Consider the following 18358-nt stretch of genomic DNA (forward strand, 5'->3'; position numbering starts at 1 on the left):
CCTTCTAGTGCTTGTTTTCTTTTGCAGTTACCAAAATATTAAGAGCAAGCTGTACTGGTTTTGTCCTCAAGACTTTATTACAAGCTTATGCAACCAATCATCTCTCACATAATTTTTCCTTTTCTGCTCCAGCTACACCACAGGAATGCCATCCACTTTGGAGCAGAGGACCTGAGAAGCTACAGTCTTTCCAGTCTCTACTTTTGACCCACATTAGCAAAATTTATTTTATTTAAAGTATGAAGCAAAATTGTATTTCAAATACGTGTCTTAATGAAACATTTAAATTTAAAAGCCTCTAAAACATCAAGTACCTGAACATTAATATTGAAACATTTAATCTACCTAACAGTCAGTCGTATTTTGTTTGTTCTCTTCCAAAATGCTTCCTTTTCCCTTCTACTTAAGGCTCATCTGTAAGGCTTCGAAACAGAGATGTCACCTCCTACGAGTTTCTAGTGCGCACTGCACATCTGGACTGTAGCCAGGGCTGTAATCTTCAGACAGTGTGATAATGCAAACAATCTCTAAAAAAGCAGCTTGCTGAAGAATGGCATTATGAGAGACCAACAGTAGAAAAGCGTGATGAACTGCTCAGTAGTATTCAGCCTACTCATGTCAGAATTCAAATTGGTTTCAGAACTCTAAGTATTAAAGCAATGTTAAAACATTACGTTCCTCAGATAATAAGCAGGAACAAGCCGATTATTATCTTACATCAGAATCCTGTTGACAGGCAACAAGTGGTGTCTCAACCAACCATAAGATGGAAGATATCTGAAGCTAGAGAGGCCTGTTGATTGAAAGAAACCTAGCTAAAGAAAATAAAATACCTAGTGTATCTTAACAAATGGACTAAGTTAAATTTGTAGTCACCAATTTATCAGCTGCCTTTAGTTTGGGTGTTGCACTGTTGCCTTGACAGCACATCTAAATTTCTTTTTGCCTGCTGTAGATACATAGCAACCACCTACCAAAAAGTTCCATGAAATTGTTCAAATTTCCTCTGTTCAGGACAAAAAAAAAAAAGTCCTACTCGAGGAAGGGCTTTACTTCAGAAGGTGGGTTGGGCTTTGGTTTTGGTGGTTTGGTTTTAATTTATTTTGGGTTTTTTTAAAGATAATTCTGCCTGATACCTACGCACACAACACATAACTAAATGCTGAAGGAGAGCAACCGACTTTTCAAAAAGCATAATGCTGCATCTATTTATGCTGTTACTACTTTGCAGATATTGAGAAAAAAATACACACCCACAATCCGGAGCTGGGCACCACCTACAATCAGGATCCGCAACAAGCCACCGCCTCAGCATAAACTCTTCATATTTTTCCATCAAGATGTCGTCGTTTAATATCAAGCGAATATCATGAGGATTAAATCGTTCTGAGCATTCTGGACAGCTAATATTAACTCTGCTCTCAGAGATTTCTATCCGCAGATACTGACGCAAGCAATCCACACAAGATCTATGATGACAGGTCATTATCTCCGGGAACCTGTCCTTAGAGTGCCGCAAAAGGCACAAGGGGCATTCCATGAAGTCTCCACCTGGTTTGCCGCTAGAGGTTGTTCCGTTATCAGAAGAGGTACATGTGGAGAAAATAGAGTTCTTGTCTGTACACATTTCTGAATGAATACTTTCAATACTTGCAATTCCATCAACACCTCCATTTAAATCCCTAGATTTGCGTTTTGTGTCTTTTTTTCTCCGAAACAGAGAGCCCAAGGAAATTCTTCTTTTCTTTGGTGCCTTTTTAACTGACGGCAAGCTCACAGAGGAAGCAGAAGACTGGAGGTCCCGATCAGAGCCCATTTGCCGATGTAAACTCATGTCTAGGTCACTCACCAAAAATGGGTTAAATTTCATATACAACCCTAATCATTTTTAAGGATCAAAATAATACAGCCAGAGGATGCAGGCATATTATTATGCAACTCAGTTTGAGACTCTTCATGCAGAAAATTCACACATATCCACTTCCAGCAAATTCTTCACAGGAATTCCCTACATTAGAAAGAGAGAAAAAAAAAAAAAAAAAAATTAGAATCACATTCATCATGTTTGGTTCCGAAAGACCACAGCACTCTAATGAACTCATACAAAGGCCAAATCCTCACCATCTGACCCAGTACTGCTGTCAGCTTTTTCTGTTGATTACATTCTTCACATCTTAATAGGCCTAAAATTTCCCTGTGGTCAAGGAACACCTGTGCTACACTTAAGCAGTATTGAGAACAGCATCTTCACTCCCTTGGTCCCTAAGGGTGGTGTTGTGTGCATGTGTGTAAAAATCACCAGGACTCCTTATGACAACTAGGTAAATGTTTAACAGATTCTCCTGTAAGGCTTAGAAACAGGCTTACAGCATTGGACATTTCCTGTTGCCAATACAGTTAATTAAAAAAAAAATTAAAGATCTTTGTCTGTGCTTTGAATCCATTTCAACTACCAGCAGAAATTAAGTCACTGTGGCTAAATAGCTCAAGATATTCTTAAAACCCAAAAGGTTCTCAGATAAGTATGCAGATGCATATTTATAATGTAAGGGCACCTGAATATTTCAGGAAGCAGAGGCAGAGAGTGAGTGACAGCCAACACTATCCTGCCCTTCCATTTCCATATGGCAGTTCAAGCAAAGAGTAGAGTTAAGGTGATGACATTTAAATTTTTCATCATACGGATTTTTATTTTAAAAAGCCCCAAAACCAGATTCCCCATCACATATCACGCTTTAGTTATTCCCAATGTACAAGATGACAGCAAGGACTTCCTTCTCTTCCTTGTTTAAGTGACTGGTTCCAAGCAGAGACAGACAGAAAGGTGTTTTCCTATTTTCCTCTGACAGAAGGAGACTGCTACAAAGAAGTGGCAGATAACCTCTAAGCAAATATACTAATTTCCCCCAAACATGCAAATACTCCCACTGCTTGGAAACTTAATCAATCCAACTGTGCTATGAGCAGGTTTACAGTGCTCTGGGTGAAGAACTGGCTGCAGGCCAGGGTTCAAAGGGTTGGAGTGAATGGGGCCCCATCTGACTGACAACCAGTCCCTCAGGGTTCAGTGCTAGAGACAGTTCTCTGTTCAATATATTTCTCAACCATCTGAAAGCTGGAGTTGAATGCACCATTGGCAAGTTAGCTGATGATACCAAACTGGGAGGTGCTTTTTTGAGGGACAGGAGGCCTTGCAGAGGGTTCTAGATAGATTGGAGCATTGGACAATGATTAACTGGATGAAACTTAATAAATCCAAAATGCTGGACTCTGCACCTGGTATGGAGTAATTCCGAGCACAAGTATAAACTGGGAGAGTGGCTGGAGAGCAGCCCTGCAGAAGTGGATCCAGGGGTGCTGGTTGGCAGCAGGCTCAGTTGAGCCAGCCATGTGCCCTGGCAGCCACAAGGGCAAACTGCATCCTGGGGGCATCAAACACAGCATGACCAGCCAGGCACAAGAGGTGATTATCCTGCTGTTTTCAGCATTGGTGCAGCCTCACCTTGAGCTCTGTGTGCAGCTTTGGGCCCCACCATTTCAGAAAGATGTGAAGGTCCTCGAATGCGTCCAGAGGAGGGCAATAAAGCTGGTGAAAGGGCTGGAAGGAATGTCCTGTGAGGACCAGCTGAGGACTTAGGGCTTGTCTAGTTTGGAGAAAAGGAGGCTGAGGGGAGACCTCATTGCTCTCTACAGCTTCCTAAGGAGGGAAGGTGTAGAGGGAGGTGTTGAGCTCTTCTCCCTGGTATTCATCAACAGGACATGTGGGAATGGTTCAAAGCTGTTCCAGGGGAGATTAAGACTGAACATCAGGGAGCATTTCTTTACCAAGAGGGTGGTCAAACATTGGAACAGGCTTCCTAGAGAAGTGGTCGATGCCCCAAGCCTGTCAGCATTTAAAAGGCATGTGAACAATGTCTTTAAAAACATGCTTTAATTTGGTCAGCCCTGGCATGGTCAGGCAGCTGGACTAGATGATTGTTGTGGGTTCCTTCCAACCAAAATAGTCTATTTAATTCTATTATTCAAGAGGAATTTTTTCTAAGTCTTTGCAAACTGCTTCTGTAAAAGAACAATCAGAAGGCATTTCTTGTGCAACATCAGCATTGCATATCTGGATGCAACAACTGCCAGCACCCTTTATTTCTTCAGTATTTCCCAACTTACTTCACAGAAAGAGGTGCACTAGGTTTCTGTGATTTTACAATGAGAAAATCAGAAACTGGATGCTGTAAGTCAACAGGCAGAAACAAAGAACATGGAGGGCCACTGATTATAATACAAAAAATATTTCTAATTCTAACATCCCTATGGAGAAGACCAAGAAGGAAAAACCCACTGACTGAGGCCTCTCTTTACCATTATCCAGAGTCGGCACACACACTAGAGAGCAGCCAAGACATAACCGTGTGCTGTACATCTCCACGACCAGATCACCAAGATGACTCGGTCAACACCAGGAAGCTTCAGAGAAGACCGCCCAGCAGCAGACACAGGAATTCCTCTCCAAGGAGGAAACAAAGATAGCCCACAGGCTGTCCACCTTGCCTGAGCAAGCCCACTGCTGGGCCCTCTTCAGGCCTACTGTAGCTTGATACCCTATATGTACTAGCAGGTAGCCAAGTCAATTTGTACTGCCATCCATTACAGTAGTACCCCACAAGAATAACACCTTCTTCAAGTGTCAGAGTTTAAGAGAAAGAAAAACATGAAACCACATTAAAAAAAAATATTTTAAAAAACCTCCTCACATCTCCTGGTTTTGCTAAAAAGAGGTCCTACATTTTGGGCCAGAAGAATTTTTCTGGTTTTATTTTTGTTTGTTTTTTAAGAAAGAAATCCAAAGCACTGTATTTTATTTTTTCAAATGATGAATTATCATTACTTTCCCTCCCAAATAAAGGAAAATCTTACCCCTGTGGAACTATTAAAAAAAAAAAATATTACTTTATTCCCAGGGTCTAAAATAAAGCATATTTCAAGAACGTAACATATTCTTCCTTTCCTCCTAAGGGAACATTTTCAGCCTAAGATCTAGCCAAAAGGAATAGACTGGATGCTTTACCTGCTTCTTTTCTCAAAACAAGTTTAATAGTTTTATAGCCGCTGTTCCTCATTAAATGAACTAAAACATTCCCTTATCTAAAGAAAGAAGGTGAAACTGAAAAAGCTGCTCAACAAACATGACAGAAGGAAATATCCTTCCCATAATTCATCACAGATACACACAGTTGTCTGAAATACACTAAAGATACACAAATCCTATAGCTTATGGGTTAACTATAACTAAGTTCACATGTCTATAAGTGCAACAACAACCTTGAAAGCATTATTATAACTACATACTTGGTAACATTTGTATGTTCACACAGCTACTACCAGGACAGTGGAAAACATCACTTTCCTCAAGCCAGGAAGAGTCCATGAACAACATGAACAACAATCAAAGCACTAATTTCAGGCAAGAAGTTTTAGTTTGGTTTTGTATGTGTATTTAATTTTTGTTTTTTAAAGATAAATTAGGAAGTAAACACGGAAACACAGCCAAGCCTATGACTACAAAGCTTCCCCCTCCTCCCTTTCTCTGGAGAGGAAAGAATGCATATTACAGCATTTCTGCCAGTTCCAACAGATGTACAAAATCAAGAAATCGCAGCTCTGGGGATGAACTAGTTGTACTTTTTTTTTTCTTAAATAAACAAAGATTCTCCCATGCTCTAAAGAAAGAGACCAGTAAGTCCTATAGCTCTTTGCGCAATGGGATCTGATCAGTAGTGTTGCAGAAACAGATCATTCTTTCAAAGAAAATGGTTAATCTTTGTCAGGATTTCTGAATGAAGAAACTGCCTGTTATTTCAAGCAATCATAAATTATGCTCCCTAGATTTAAATGCATAAAGCCAGTTTTAAAAGTCATACTCTTCCTTATATAGTAATTTTGGATTGCCATTTCCATGACGTTCAAAGATTACTTCGCTGAAGTGAAAAGATTCAGCAGATGATTTATAAAAGGAAAAAATGAAGACAAACGTTACAGTGCTAATAATGATCAAGGCTGTACAAAATCTTAAAAGCCTTCTCAGTGCAATCTGGAGCACTGGCCAGTTTTCAGGTTGTCCAACCCAACACAGCATCTGCATGTTTTCGCTGACAAAAAGGAAGAAAAATTATTTCATTCTGTACTGCCAGAAAACACAACGCCTGTATTATTCTGGTAACAATGTCTCCCATGAAGGAGATATGTCATGTGAAAAACGAAGCTCTGAAATCAAGAGACCTGAAACAAGGCAAGACACAAAATTATGGTAATAATAATGAACAATCTAATTTTGAGAGGCAACATTCACTGCAAGTTCTGTACTACTCTCATTGACCAGTATAAACTCTGCCAACATACAGAAGAAACTTTCATTTTTAGGAGTTATACTCTGTGTTTTGTTTTTCTATCCCTTCGCTGCTGCCCATGTAAGTTTCACCACTGCCCTCAACATTTCCTCAAAAGCACTTACCGACTACAAAAACCAACATGTTTCTGGCTTCCTGCCATGCCTAAGGGCCTGCCACAAATCCAAATTCCAGCCATGTTTTGCATTCTTTTCGCACCAGACTACCACAAAACACCAGTTGCCAACACAAACACACCTTGTCATGTGAAGACTTCCAAAAGCACAAATGACATTTGAAGATGTAACTCACGTAAAGCGCAGTACTTCACTGCTACCTGTTTCTTCAGTAACCCCTCCTGAACTATCTTCCAGAGAAACCTAACTAACTTGCAGTTAATTTCATCTACAATTCTTCAACCAAGCTGCTTAAAGTAAATACTATTGCTGACCATGTAATGGAGGCAGAGGGAAGGGAAATCAGAACAATCTTGCAGGAGGTAAGTTTTCAACTTGCTGATGACTGGGGTGAAAAGTATCTTCTAGCATGGCTCTCTGTGAAATATTTGCTTGTCTCATGAATTTCAAAACTTTAGAAATGCACTAGGGCAGCTGAGTGTAACCCTATTCATTCTGCAATAAAAAAGTGACAAAGCCCTACTTCTGTAAGCCAGCTGCTGAGGGAGACTAAGTCCCTCGTGATCCTAACTGTCCTCCTAACACACCAGAGGCACAAGGTCAACATACTGCCTCCTCTTCCATTACACCAGTGCAGGAGCAAGAAATACAGGAGTCTCTGCCATCAGGACAAGAGGCTTCACACACATTTGCAAAACAAAGGCAGGCTTAAAGATTTGTAGGAAAGGAGAAAACCCATCATAAACATAGATTAGCTACATCGTCACTAAAGCCCTTGAACACTCCCTCATATCATTGCTGCTTATATGGTGAATTTTTACTTCTGCTGTTGCAAACAAACATTTTTCATTTTAGACATTCACTACTCCTGGCAATTTAAAGAAGCATTGACTTTGTGTTGGCATACTGAAAGCTAGTTCTTGATTACAACTGATTATTAACAGCCTCCATCTTTGACATCCGTAATTCCCAACATCTATCCTCTGCAGCTGCTTGCTGAGATGAACTGCTCCAGCTTAAAGAGAGCCATAACAAAGGCCCAGGGCCTGAAGTTCATCTACCAACAATACACCTACAGACCTGAAACACATTTCTGCTTTTCTCTTTCTGCTATGGGATCACATCTTCTATTGTGATCCCATAGCATCCTGGAATTTCTAAGCTACGATGTTTTTAATAGAAGTATCCTAAACATTCAAGAGAGGCATCAAAATCACATTTTTCTTTTTGTTTACTCTATAGTGTAAGAATTGTAAAATAGTGGAATAAAATGTAGAACAAAAATGTGCAAAAGCTACTAAATGAAACACCAACGCACAGGATTTTAAAACCACAATCCAGTTTCTCATTTCAATGGATATTATTTTAAAAATGTCAATTCATTACACAACAGATTTAAAATTAGGGAAAAACACCCAACACTTTTGTATGAGGATTTCTAAAAGAATATACCTCTACTTGCTTTACACATGCCTCAGAGGTTCAGCTAAAAATCTGGCATCACTAAGTTAAACCGGAGTGAGGAACACTGAAAGAATTTAACATTTTGACAGTTATCTGCTTCCATAGCACTACATCCCATTAAAAAATCCCACCATACCCACATCAATGCACAGGGTGTCAGAGCATGCTAGGATTGTTCCTTGGTTTAATCACAGATCATTTAGTACAAGGAGAATCAACACTTTGCCACTTGAAAGTAAACAAATGGAAATTATATCAAAACAACAAAGGTTCTGGCAGAACCCTTATATGCAGTAAGCTGAAATATAAAAATCTTGTAATGGTAACATAATGCAGCATAGGTGAAATGCTTCATTACAACAATTAGTGGAATGAACTTATAACTACTCTTTAAATGTATTTCCCCTCAAAAACCAAAATTAAAAATAGTGACATTTTCCATATAATATTTAGAATAGTATAAAAATATTTAAATTCCTTTATGTGGGGTTTTATGTCTAACTTTGATTTTTAATAAAATGTGAAATTAAAGAGTTGCTACTATTTAGATTCAACCAAAAAGGTTATTCTATAAAAGAAAGTTAACAAATATGTATCAGAAGACTTCTCAAGCTTTCAAAATTAACTCAAACCGAAGATACTTATCAAACATTCACAGTGATTCATTACAGTATGCCAGGATGCAAAAATATAAGTCAAAGTGACTTAACTGATTTAACTCAAACTGAGCAGTGTAAAGCTTTTAAAATATACTCATGTAAATTTTACTTTGTGATGGCTCTTTTGAAAAAGAGGGCACCATGCTGGTAGTTTATATTTTGTGAAATTTATCCAAGCAAAAAGTAATTCTTATCTTCCAGACACTTCTGCAGGCAGATATCTTAACTTCCCCATCCTGCTCTGTTTTAAGAGCCACACATGTGAACGCTTCTCTTAAAAGCACAAAGATAATTTTTTATGAAAGTTACCAGAGGTCCTTTTACTACTAGTAAATCTTTTTCAAAGTGAAAATTACTTGCTGATTTAGTTAATTAGGCTCTCATTTCTTTATTTTTACAGTGGACTACTGCTAGCTGCACAAAGGTCATTATTTCAAAAAAAGGACACCCAAATCCACAACTGATTGAAGACTCTTTTTCAAAACCTTTAAAAGTTTGTCAAGTTTCAAACTTTACATACCATGCTTAAATAACAGAAGAGCAGCTTCACTTTTTAATTTATGCAAATTCAAAAGACTTGGAGCTGAGCTGCCTGCAAAGCTCTATACCAAGCATTCACTCACTCATTTCACATTGGATCTTGCAACAGGCTCAGTGAAGGTGCTGACAAGATCTGGGACATACCCATATCAGCACGGAACTGATAAGTGAAACAGAGTAGAGCCCTTACCCCTAAATTGAAAGGAAGTCAAACTCTCTGGGACAAGGCAGCTCTAACACACTTCAGTGCCAAATGAGAAGTAAGGAGCACAAGGACTTGCTTTAAACACAGGAGTTTCTATAACACAGAATCCATTTATTTTAGGAAAGTCTTCTGATAATGTAGTTTAGACACGCTATATAATGCCTTGTTAAAATTTAACAGAAGACTATTGCCAGATACCAAAAACAGGCAAAAGGTTAGAGCAATTCTCTCATCACATGCAGCCTTTCTTTTCAGCTCTTCACCTGCACTTCAAGTGGGATGTTCTCTAGAGGAAGAACACAATTACTATTTCAAAGTATCTTTTAAAAATATTAAAGTAAAACTATAGTTTCCCTAAGCAACTTTGTCCAGATTATTACTCTGTATTCTAAATCATGTTAGAAAAAAACATATTCGCAGATACTATTATACAAGAATTTAAGAGAAAAGCACTTGTGAGGCAGAGAAATTGTAGTATCTTTAAAAGCTACATACTGAACTGTTAACATGTACCAGTTTATTCTGACTGCACTTTATTATTCCTTAAAGTCCTGTGTCAATTATCTGGAAATTCTATTTTCACTTACAGAACAAAACAATATTGTTTGTAAAACAATGGAGCAAACAGAAAGACTATGAACCCGCTTGGGCTCAAAGCCTGAGACAGTCAGACTGACCACACATTAAAACCAGAAGATTGACAGCATTTAAAATACACTGACGCTGCAGAGTACACACTATGTAATGGCCAAAAGTTAACTGATACACAATATTCTATTTTAAAATGCACAATGGTATGCAGCACATGACAAACCAATCCTGACAGCCAGAGAAATCTTCAATGGCTTATTAAAAAAAAAATAAAGTTATGCCTCTTCCTTAGAAATGTGGAGGCAATTCATCTTTATCATGTGTCTATGACAGCTGCTATTAGGAAAGGAAGTCTTGCAAGCTGCTCAACTCAATCTGAAAGTCTTTGAACAACTGATTGCCAACTCCAGCAAAACTGTTCCTCTTGCAGATAATGCTTGTAAAGAAGAGAGTGCACTGAAAGTGTCTCCCCTAAAGTTTGGGCCAATTTTATTTTTTTGGTCACCATCCTGTCAAACACACCATAATTAACCAAAACTGCTTAAAAGAGAAGCATCTTTTCCTCTATGATTCAAATGTTCAGTAAAAGATTTTATGAGCAAGGACAGCCACAGTAAGCTGGAGATGCACTGATGCTTTAAGGAGACCACATTGTACTTTTGTTAACAAATGGCAAGCAGGCAGTAATTCCTTAAATTCTAAAAACGTTAATTTTCAAAACCAGCAGCATTAAATCTGGGTATATTGAGTGCAACAGTTGACCAAAGCTAAGAACTCAGCAGAGAGATGCTTTCTATTTGTGAATCTCCAGGCCTACATCTATTGCAAATAAGACTAAAAGGATCCATTTTCCCTTATCTAACTAAGCAGAGCAGTGTTAGTACAACCACATACTCACTCTGTCAAAAGCTTATCCTATACACTGTGGTGCATTACTGTAAGCAAATGTACAGCAAACTGAGCCAACACGAACTATAGCCTTGGAAACCTGGGGAGGGTGATGGTGGAGGGGGGGAGGAACTTTTGATTATTTTAATCCTTTAATCATTAACATTGTCACACTAGCTTAATTTTTTTTCTTGTATAAGTGATGTGAATTATCTTTGTGCAGTGATGGGCATGGGTTTTCACTTCTGAATATTGTGGATAGATTTTATATATATATTTATACATAGAAGTAATGTTCTGATTTGTCTGACTAACTAGAGGTTTGGAAAGTGGAAGCAACTCTAAAGGATTAAAAACTGCACAAGCTGCCTATGCAACAAAAAAGTTTTCATCTAACTGAATTAATATTTTTATTTGAACTACATACTCCTTCTGACCATCAGCTGAAAAGATGAAGAAATCATTCAGAAGATTGACAAATGACTGTTTGACTGGCCTGAGACAAATAAACACTCCAATAAATCCAAAACTTTTCCCATCCCTAAAATAAAAATATACTGGAAATTCTTCTTTTAAAATGTTAATCACCTGTAAGAGCAGCCAATACAAAAGGACTAAGGAACTTAATTCTGAATTCTATTTCCTTAGAACACTTATACAATATGAACAGATCCAGACACTTCACCAATGTGGTCTTAAGTATAAATGAAATGAAGTTATGTGGAAACAGCAATAGAAAAGTCTAAAGCAAATTTTCAAAGATTTTTAGCTCTCTATGTATTTTAGTTGAAAGTAAGTATCCCCCACGTTTGGTTTTGCTGTTTAAAACTACTGCTGCATTATACCTTGGAATTTACTGCGGCTGCTTTTTATTCTAAATGACATAGCAAAATAATGGGAGTAAATCTATACACTAGAGAAATGAAGTTTTGTTTATTTGCAGTGTCACCAATTCTGCAAGTGGAAAACATTGCAACACTCCTGAATGCTGAGATCATTCCGACAGGAAAACTGCTCCAAAATGAAAATAACCAAGACTCACAAACTTCCAGAATATGCAGATGTAGTTTCAGGTCTGTAATGCTGTTTAATCAAACAGTAATGACTACATACTGAATTCTGACAAGCTTTTGTTTTCAAGCAGACATTAAAGTTTGCCCTACTTGAAAAACAAACCACAAAATGTTCCAAGATAAAAGGTGGGACAAATATTGTAGTAGAGGGATCTGCAATGAAAAGCAAGAGTTCCAGAGGGAGCACACAAACAGAATTTTAACAGCATACTGCAGAGATCAGCTCGGGGAAGATAAATGAGGTAACAGATCTCAGTTCCTGGCTCCTATTGATTTTTAGATTCAAGAGTGAGGGGTTTCTATCTTGCACTGAGCAAAGATACTATAGACCAGCTGACCAGCAGCATCTTGCAGTTCTGTTTTTTCTTTGGCATTATTAACCTCTATTTTCAGGGCAGGGGAGAAAAACTAAAAAAAAACCAAACACAACAACAACAAACACCATTGTGCACTCATCTTGAAACAGCTTTGCCTCATAGTAAGAGCTGCTGGAAACTATTCTTGTATGACTTTTTAATCCTGTGGTGTTATTTTATCAGTTTTATTAACAAAATGGATATGGATAAAGCTTACAAAGTAGATGAACCAAAGTTAACTAAAAGGGAGCAAGTGAAAAAGTTTTGAATTCTTCCAGGGAAATCAAGTTGGGCTGTGTTACCTTGATAAGAACTTGGTCACAGATTCTGAAAGCCCTTGTGACAACTCACAGCAACTTACTAAGCTACTGCAAACTGTCAGTATCTCAGCTCTTGAGTACTGAATAGCTACTATGTATGGGTTTCATTTGATGTAAGTCTCTTTAGAAAGAAACTAAGAATTTTTGTAAATATATAAAAAACCTGGATGACTGAATAGTCCAAGCCAGTCTATTCTAGAAGCAGCAAGTCAGGATAGAGACAGGAACTACGTCAGCAGGAATTCTGCTATGGCTAATGCTGTAACTGTTGAAACTGCCCTCAGGTCAGGTAAAAAGTTACACCAGTGCAACTAACCACTCCTGTTCACTCAAGAAGCAATATTGGAGCAAAACCTTGTATAAAACACCCAATTCTACTGTTGCCTGGCCTATGAATTTATTCTGTCTGTGTGTTAACCAAAAAATCCTGCATGGGTGTAATTGAAATTACCAAGTCTGTTTTTTGTTTAATGACAGCTCCAGTTAAACTGGTGCAATTTCAAACACAGATCAAGATAAAAAAAAATAATAAACAACTGAGAGAAAGAAGGACAAAAACAAAGACAGGGAAAGGTCTAGCCAGGGAAACAAAAATACTCCATCCTGCCAGGAACATTGCCTCTAGCTTCCAGACAGGAAACACTCACTGCCTCCAGAAAAACCATTGGCGTCAGGAAATGGCAGAAGTACCATGAATCTTACCTCACAGCCAAACCTAATGTAGAATGAAAGGAGAACATTAGAAAAGGAAGGTAAAGATAAACCAACTAGCCATCAAACACATGAATACATGAGGTGAAAAGTTCAATCTTACTGATGCTTCTTTGGGGGAAAGAATTAGGGAAAAGGATTCCTCCAGTTCCACTGAAAATAAATAAATAAAGACCAGGCTTAAAAAAAAATAATAAAAAAAGAGAGCCCATTCAGCATAGCCAGGACAAGAGAAGGGGAATGATCTAGTAGCCTTTACAGACAGACTCCACTAGCATTATAAATAGTGTAAACACTAGGTAAAAAGCAGAAAGCAAGGAAAAGCTGAACGGTTGTAATTTAAAGTACATCTGATGCTGTATCTATGCTGGAAATACACTACATGCCAACAGGAGGAGTTATTCTGCCAGCACAGTTATTCCACCTGCAACAACACCATACACTATGCCAAAAAAAAAAAAAAAAAAGCTATGTCAGCACACATCAGGATTTAGCCAGGTTGATTTAGAGTTTTTTCCAGAAGTTTTTCACTGTGAGCAATGCAGTGTAACTGTAACACAAAATGGGGACTAAGCAGAGTTTCTCCATGCAAAAACCTGCTATTTTAAATGACTAGAAAAGTTACTGCAGAAACATCCACTCGTGGCTTTAAAGACTTACTTTTGTCAAACTTTTAGTCCTGAATGTTAGGCAACACTCTGGGTCACACTGTGCTGATGAAGACTTCCGGATTATCCAAATGCTTCACACCAAACTCAAAAAAAACCCAAACCACACATCAACAACGAACCCTCTAAGGTTCCCTCCTGTGTCTAGCTCATTTAACAGCAGAATACAAATTCAGAAAAAACATGCATGGAACCTACAGCGATTTTCCTCTGCCAGTTGAGGAGTGCTGCAGCAGTGCTTAGGGGTACTCTCAGTGAGCAACTGCTGAAACGGAGCAAATAAGTGTAAGTCAAAATGTATTTGTGTGAGTTCATTTCCTCCGTGACTTAAATTAGCAAGTTACATATCCATTGCCAGGCCCTGCAACACAAGGAATACTTCTGAAATCCGACTTCCCTGCCCTCATGCGCTTGAAGAGAGGTTACAAAGCCTTTTCCCTGACAGTTTCCCCCTTTCCTATTCCCCACCCTTCACATATGCAAACTCACTCCCAGGCATCGTCAAATACACTTCGTTTGCTGTTACTTTTTTCCTCTGCAACATCATCTTAAACAGCTCGTTCTACACAATTATGGAAAGACTAGTTAAGCCCTTTTGTGTGACAGACTGTGACATATCATCCATTTCAAACAATTACAGGCACAAAAGAAAAAAACGAAGCAAGCACATTGCACTTCATAGAAAAGCTACTGTGCTCATTTTCTCCATTATTTAGAGCAGCTAAACACTTTCTAATTATAGTCTTCAAACAAACCTGTGTTATTTCAGGTTCTGAGGTAAAACCATGCTTTGCGGTTTTTAAATAGTAACACTGGAGTATGCCTTCAACTAGACCCTTTTTAGTAAAACTTAAAAAAAACCAAAACAAAACCAACACAACAAAAAAAACCCCACCTTAAGTCAGATTGTAAAGCTTCCTAGACCACAGAAACATTACATTTGGTAAACTGAATTAGTACAGAAGATGCTGCCTCAGGCCAAGAGAACTCATTAGCCTAAACCTGAGGTAGAGTCCTCAATTGTCAGGATGAGTTTTTCTTTTAAATAGCAGATAAAATAATTTGTAAATGCTACAAAAGCTTCTTGTTTTTTAAATTAGCTGCAATTCTCCAGCTTGACTTTGACTCCGGTCACACTGACACCCACAGTTTTGCTCTGATGGCCTTAAATATAGGTCTCCTGAGCTGTTGGCACCCAGACCAAGCTTAGCTGAAACAAGTATCTTAAATTGAATCTAACACACAGGCTTTCATATTTATTTCTAAGTCAAAGATATTTGTTCAGTCAGGAATAACAAAAGTCAATCCTCTGTTCACCTTAAAAATAAAACACCACTTTCTCTGGCAGATCATAATATTCATACAGTGACTTTAAGCCCTTACTTTTTTTCTACTTGCAAATTAATCATTATAAATTTCAAACTGCAGTAGATTATTACCATTTTATTCTTTTTGCTTATCTAAACCTAAGGTTAACACTGGAAAAAAAATAAAATCCTTGAGCAACACATGCAGTTTGCTTCTGAAAATTATCTGCACTTGGAACACCAGCAGAGGACTGTTACTGTAATCCCAGTTTAAAGAGCTAAAGCAGTATCCTGCAAGCCAAGAGTGTCAGGCACAAATATTTACAAAATAATCTGAAATGTCTGAAACAAACAAATGGGACAATACATAGTTTGCCAAGTACATTTTCTACCCACAAAAGATACACACTCAGTAGCAGGCTAAAAACACCATTCACAATTATTACTTCCCCTTCCTGAACTCTGCTTCAATTCCAACATGTCACTATTCACACCAGCCGGAGCAACTGAATGTGCGCAATGCAAAACCTCACCCCATCTTTGCTGACGTCAACATTTTCTTGCCAACAGATGCTTTGGAAGTAGTTACACAGCACAACAGAGACTTAATGTAACTGAGAGGTTGGATTCCTGAGTTGGAAAACAAATCCAAAAGAGCAGAAGGGGGAGGACAAATTCAATTTTTCAGTCCGAAACTACGGCTATATCAGGCACAGCCTCTCCACGTGACTGGCTGTTTTTCCTGGCTTCAGGTAAATTCTCTGTATGAACCAGAGCCAGGCAGAGAACAAAGCAGCAGTGGTAAGAGCTGCTTCCACTGGTCAGTGGAAGCAACCAGCTAGGCAGCGACTGGAGACCAGGCAAGGCAGCAACAGAGCCTGCTGCCCCGTCTGCAGCCTCACAGCCTGTCACAGCACAGTGGCTCGGCAGGAAAGCCCTCACTGAACACCTTGTCCCTTCTGGCCATGCAGCCCGACCCAGACAGAATAAGAGCAGACAGCAGTGCATTTGTCTTTTCCATCTTCAAAACAGATGCCTCAAGTAAGAAACAGTCATTTGAATTATTTTAAAAGCAGAAACTGGAGCCAAAGCTAACAGTTTGTATACTCAGCATATCACTTAAGACCATGTGATTCCTGAAACTGCCTGCAGACACTGTGTCTATGATGGCACCAATACCTCATACCGGCTATCTAGGCAACAACACTAATAAAGAGATCTTGGAAATTAACTCAAAAGCCTCCTCTATTCATTCAGGTTTTTACAAGTACCAGGGGTTACCTCTGCTCCAATTCAACATCAGAAATACTCTGAAATTTTACTCAGAAAGGTAACACTCATTCTCAGTAAGCCACACACACGAAAGTACATTCACAAGCGTGACAGCTCACGTCACAGATCCTCAAACTCACGCCTGTACGCAAAAGGGCATTCACAATAACCCCACTGCACAAGGACCCAGTGAGCCATCTTTGGACCTTACTCTCAGCTACCCACATACATTTGCAATAAAGGGCTCCTCCCTTCTGTCAGAGCTTCTACCTGACATACTGTGAGTGCCACATAGGACAGAAGAATCCTCAGAGAGAACAGCAGTAGCTGAAACAGATTGAAAACACTGGTTTTACAAGCCTGCACACGAACATTCAAGGGTAATGACATTTAGCTTCCACAGCCGCTGACAGCATGACTCGGTTCTTGAATGAAAATCAGCTCCTGGGAGAAAAATGAGCATCCAACAGAGAAACCAGACAAACCAGGGATGATGTTGACATTTGAACAAAAACCAACCCGAAAGAGCTTCAAGTTTCGTATTCTCAAAGGGCTACGTCTGTCTCCAGATAACCTGGTGACACTATCAACCATTACCTGGAGTTAACTGCAGTTTACTGAGAAATCCTGTTCCAACTCAGTGGACTGTGACCTGGACAAACCTGTATTTGCATTTGTCATCTCCTAGCAAGCCCAGATCAATACAAAATACCTGGACACAGTATGAGCTGCTCTTTGGGAAGTCCAGCTGTCTATCACAGCTTCTTTCCCCCCAGCTGTAAGGATTACTACCCAGCTCTGGTATCAATCCAGACCTTTTCTCTGGCTATTGAAACAAATTCACAAAACACAGTATGTTGTCTTAGGGGGGTGGAGAGTACGAAATAGCCACGGTAAACAAACTCCAAAAGTTTCAAGAATGGAGCATTATCACCAGCTCCATTCTTCAGGCTGCACAGAACTGCCTGCAATGAAGGTGAAACATCTGTGTGAGAGATTAATTTTTCCCCGAAAATCCGCCTTACAACACAAGATGAAACTTCCACAGAATGAATAACTGTCCTTGATGACTGTTTTGTATTCAATTGAAATGTACTTCTCTAACCTTCTTACGCTGCAATATGCGTGTGGTTTCCTTGCTACAGCTAGCATGAGACAAAAATGAATCATATGCTGTAACAGTGCCAAAACAGAGAATAAAGCAGGCCCAATCACTGTTACTGCAGAATGAAAGTGCCCTATAAAAACTTGAGTTGCACATCTGTTTCCACTGTACAAAAAAACCTTAACTTTTTTGTGATTTTGAAATTTAACAACTTTACCCAAAAAATAAGATACGCAATATATCAAAAAAGTCTGAGTAGTCCAGAATTGAGACATTTGAGTCAGATCATTTTAACATAGGCAAGTTGTTAAAATAGGAATTTAATAGTTATTTAGAAGATTCATGCCTGTGATTCAAAACAGTAGATACTTCCGCAAATTTCTTTCCAGAAAATGGCAATTTTTTTACATTTCTGCTATATTAAGTCTACTTGCAGTGAAGTGGATTCCTAGTCTACTCTCTAAGCTATTACTCAACTCTGCATTAAAAAAAAAAAATCAAAACTGTAACTGAAGAGTTATGTAGATGTTAATTCTGAAATTTTTAGCTGTTCTTTCCTTCCTTTTTTCTTCAAGTCTTCTTCCTGACCACATCTTTTAAGATCACCATTGTAAATAAAAGTATCCACAAGAATTGCCTTTCTGTCCTTATTTTTTACCATTTCATCTGCAATCCCACTGTT

The 18358-nt window shown here is 38.6% G+C and overlaps 1 protein-coding gene across 4 annotated transcripts in view; it reads right to left on the minus strand.

The window, feature by feature from the left end:
• Positions 1 to 18358, minus strand: part of RNF19A (ring finger protein 19A, RBR E3 ubiquitin protein ligase) — a 63510-nt gene that overhangs the window by 21425 nt on the left and 23727 nt on the right. For 3 of the 4 annotated variants that reach the window (XM_051610837.1, XM_051610840.1, XM_051610838.1), the window contains exon 2: positions 1254 to 2008. In XM_051610837.1, coding sequence (XP_051466797.1) covers positions 1254 to 1870 — 617 coding nt within the window. In that variant the 5' untranslated portion in view covers positions 1871 to 2008. Of the gene's footprint in view, positions 1 to 1253; positions 2009 to 2121; positions 2274 to 18358 lie in introns of those variants that run through there. The other variant, XM_051610839.1, reaches the window with a different exon arrangement.

Source organism: Apus apus, chromosome 2 (assembly GCF_020740795.1).
Source record: "Apus apus isolate bApuApu2 chromosome 2, bApuApu2.pri.cur, whole genome shotgun sequence".
Taxonomy (NCBI): Eukaryota; Metazoa; Chordata; class Aves; order Apodiformes; family Apodidae; genus Apus; species Apus apus.